Source organism: Microtus ochrogaster, chromosome 5, assembly GCF_000317375.1.
Source record: "Microtus ochrogaster isolate Prairie Vole_2 chromosome 5, MicOch1.0, whole genome shotgun sequence".
NCBI lineage: Eukaryota > Metazoa > Chordata > Mammalia > Rodentia > Cricetidae > Microtus > Microtus ochrogaster.
This window is the reverse complement of record NC_022012.1, coordinates 13,626,652-13,628,692: the sequence shown is the minus strand read 5'-3', so window position 1 is coordinate 13,628,692 and position 2,041 is coordinate 13,626,652. Positions and strand designations below refer to the sequence as shown.

Below are 2,041 nucleotides of genomic sequence, written 5' to 3'. Positions count from 1 at the left end.
TCTGAAATTAAGACAAGTATCTTAAGAAAATTTTATCCTGAGGTAACATGAGTAAGAAAGTAAGTGAGAAAGAGTAAATATGAAAAGAGATCCTCTTGATTTGTCTTTTCTCAGTCAAGTAATCCCATGAAATAAATCCAACATTGATGAATAGTTTATTTACCAGGTTCCATATTCTGAACAACCAGAGGTATGATTTTTATTCATTCAAAAATATTTTCTTTCTCAACACATATTTCTCTTAATATATTACACTATTTTCCTGATTTTTTTATACTGTGGACAGAAGACTTTGGAGTACTTTAAACATTAAAACATATATGAGGTAGGTAAAAAGAGAGAATATAGGTTTCTATCAATAGAATATAACTATAGCCAGTGGTATTCTAAGGCTATTCTAATAAGTACTTAAGTGATTCTGTCACAGATGCTCTTGAATTCAATTTTCTTTTTACTTTATTCATTTCAAAGTTCCCACAAAAATAATGGAACTAAAAAACCAAACAGCACTTTCAGAATTCCATCTGCTTGGACTGACAGACAATCACAAACTTCTGCCCCTCATCTTCACCATGTTCCTCTTCATGTATCTGATCACAACTCTGGGAAACCTGCTTATCATCATGGCCATCAGCTCTGACTCCCAACTGCACACTCCCATGTACCTTTTCCTCTCTATTCTTTCCATTAATGACATTTGTTATAGTACAGTCACAATCCCCAAAATGCTGGTGAACATTCAAGTACAGGACAACAGCATAAGTTACATAGAATGTCTCTCTCAAATATGCTTTGTTTCAATTTTTGGTGGAATGGAAAATTTTCTACTGGCAGTGATGGCCTATGACCGCTATGTGGCCATTTGCAAACCCCTAAGGTACACAGTCATCATGAACTGTTTTCACTGTATCCTGATGGTTCTATTCTCCCTTTTCCTTAGCATTATGGATGCCCTGCTCCACAGTCTGATGGTCCTGCGGCTTTCCTTTTGCACAGAACTAGAAATCCCCCACTTTTTCTGTGAGCTTGCGCAGATTATCAAGCTTGCCTGTTCGGATACATTTCTTAATAATTTCCTGATATTTGTTGCAGCTTTTTTCTTTGGGGGTGGTCCTGTCTGTGGAATTATTTTTTCGTATATTTACATCGTGTCCTCAGTCTTAAGAATGCCAACTTCTGCAGGAAAGCACAGAGCCTTTTCCACTTGTGCATCACATCTGTCTGTCGTTTCCTTATTCTATGGGACAGGATTTGGTGTGTACATCAGTTCTGCAGTGACAGATTCTCTCGAAAACACTGCAATAGCTTCCATGATGTATAGTGTAGTTCCTCCATTGCTGAACCCCTTTATCTATAGTCTACGAAACAGGGAAATGAAGAAAGCATTGGGAAAACTTGCTGGTAGAATCATTTATCTTGTGTGATGTATCCTGTGGTATCCATGTGGCATTTTAGAGAAATTCAAATTAAGTAGAATTCTAGTGAACAAAAATTCTCCCCTTTTCTGTAGTACCTAAAATGACTTCAATGTGTGATGATGACTTGGCATACTTCAACTCACGCTCAATTTTGTTTACGTTGTATGGTCTGGATTAAGCTCTATCTATATTACCTTAGTTCTTAGAGCAGTTACTTTACCCACAATACACAGAAAGACTACCTAAAATTACAGATGTTATTGTATTTTTTTCTCAAAAGTAGTTACAGTTGGTAAACTGGACTTGGTATGAATACCACTGAAATAAAACTGCATCTATGTGGTAGTATTATTTTTTTGGTGACCTGAGAATTTCAACTTATTACTTAGATTCCTATCAACTTGCTAGATATGTACTGAGAATCTATCATCTATCTATCTATCTATCTATCTATCTATCTATCTATCTATCTATCTATCTATCTATCTATCTATCTATCATCTATCATCTTCTATCATCATAGTAAGGTAGTAAGGATATCTATTATAATGTATCTTTATTAATAAAATTTATTACATTAAAATATCAGTTAGTTCAGATTCATAAAGCTTTAAAATGAACAA

At 34.8% G+C, this 2,041-nt stretch overlaps 1 protein-coding gene across 1 annotated transcript; it reads left to right on the top strand.

Moving 5' to 3' along the window:
* The first annotated feature begins 485 nt into the window (after nucleotides 1-485).
* Nucleotides 486-1,424, top strand: LOC102002155 (putative gustatory receptor clone PTE03). Its single transcript, XM_005347425.1, has one exon. The coding sequence runs from the start codon at nucleotides 486-488 to the stop codon at nucleotides 1,422-1,424; it is 939 nt and encodes a 312-aa protein (XP_005347482.1).
* Nucleotides 1,425-2,041: the final 617 nt, after the last annotated feature.

What these genes read in the sequence shown, in the direction of transcription:
- LOC102002155 (XM_005347425.1), top strand. Translation starts at nt 486, where the DNA reads ATGGAACTAAAAAACCAAACAGCACTTTCAGAATTCCATCTGCTTGGA.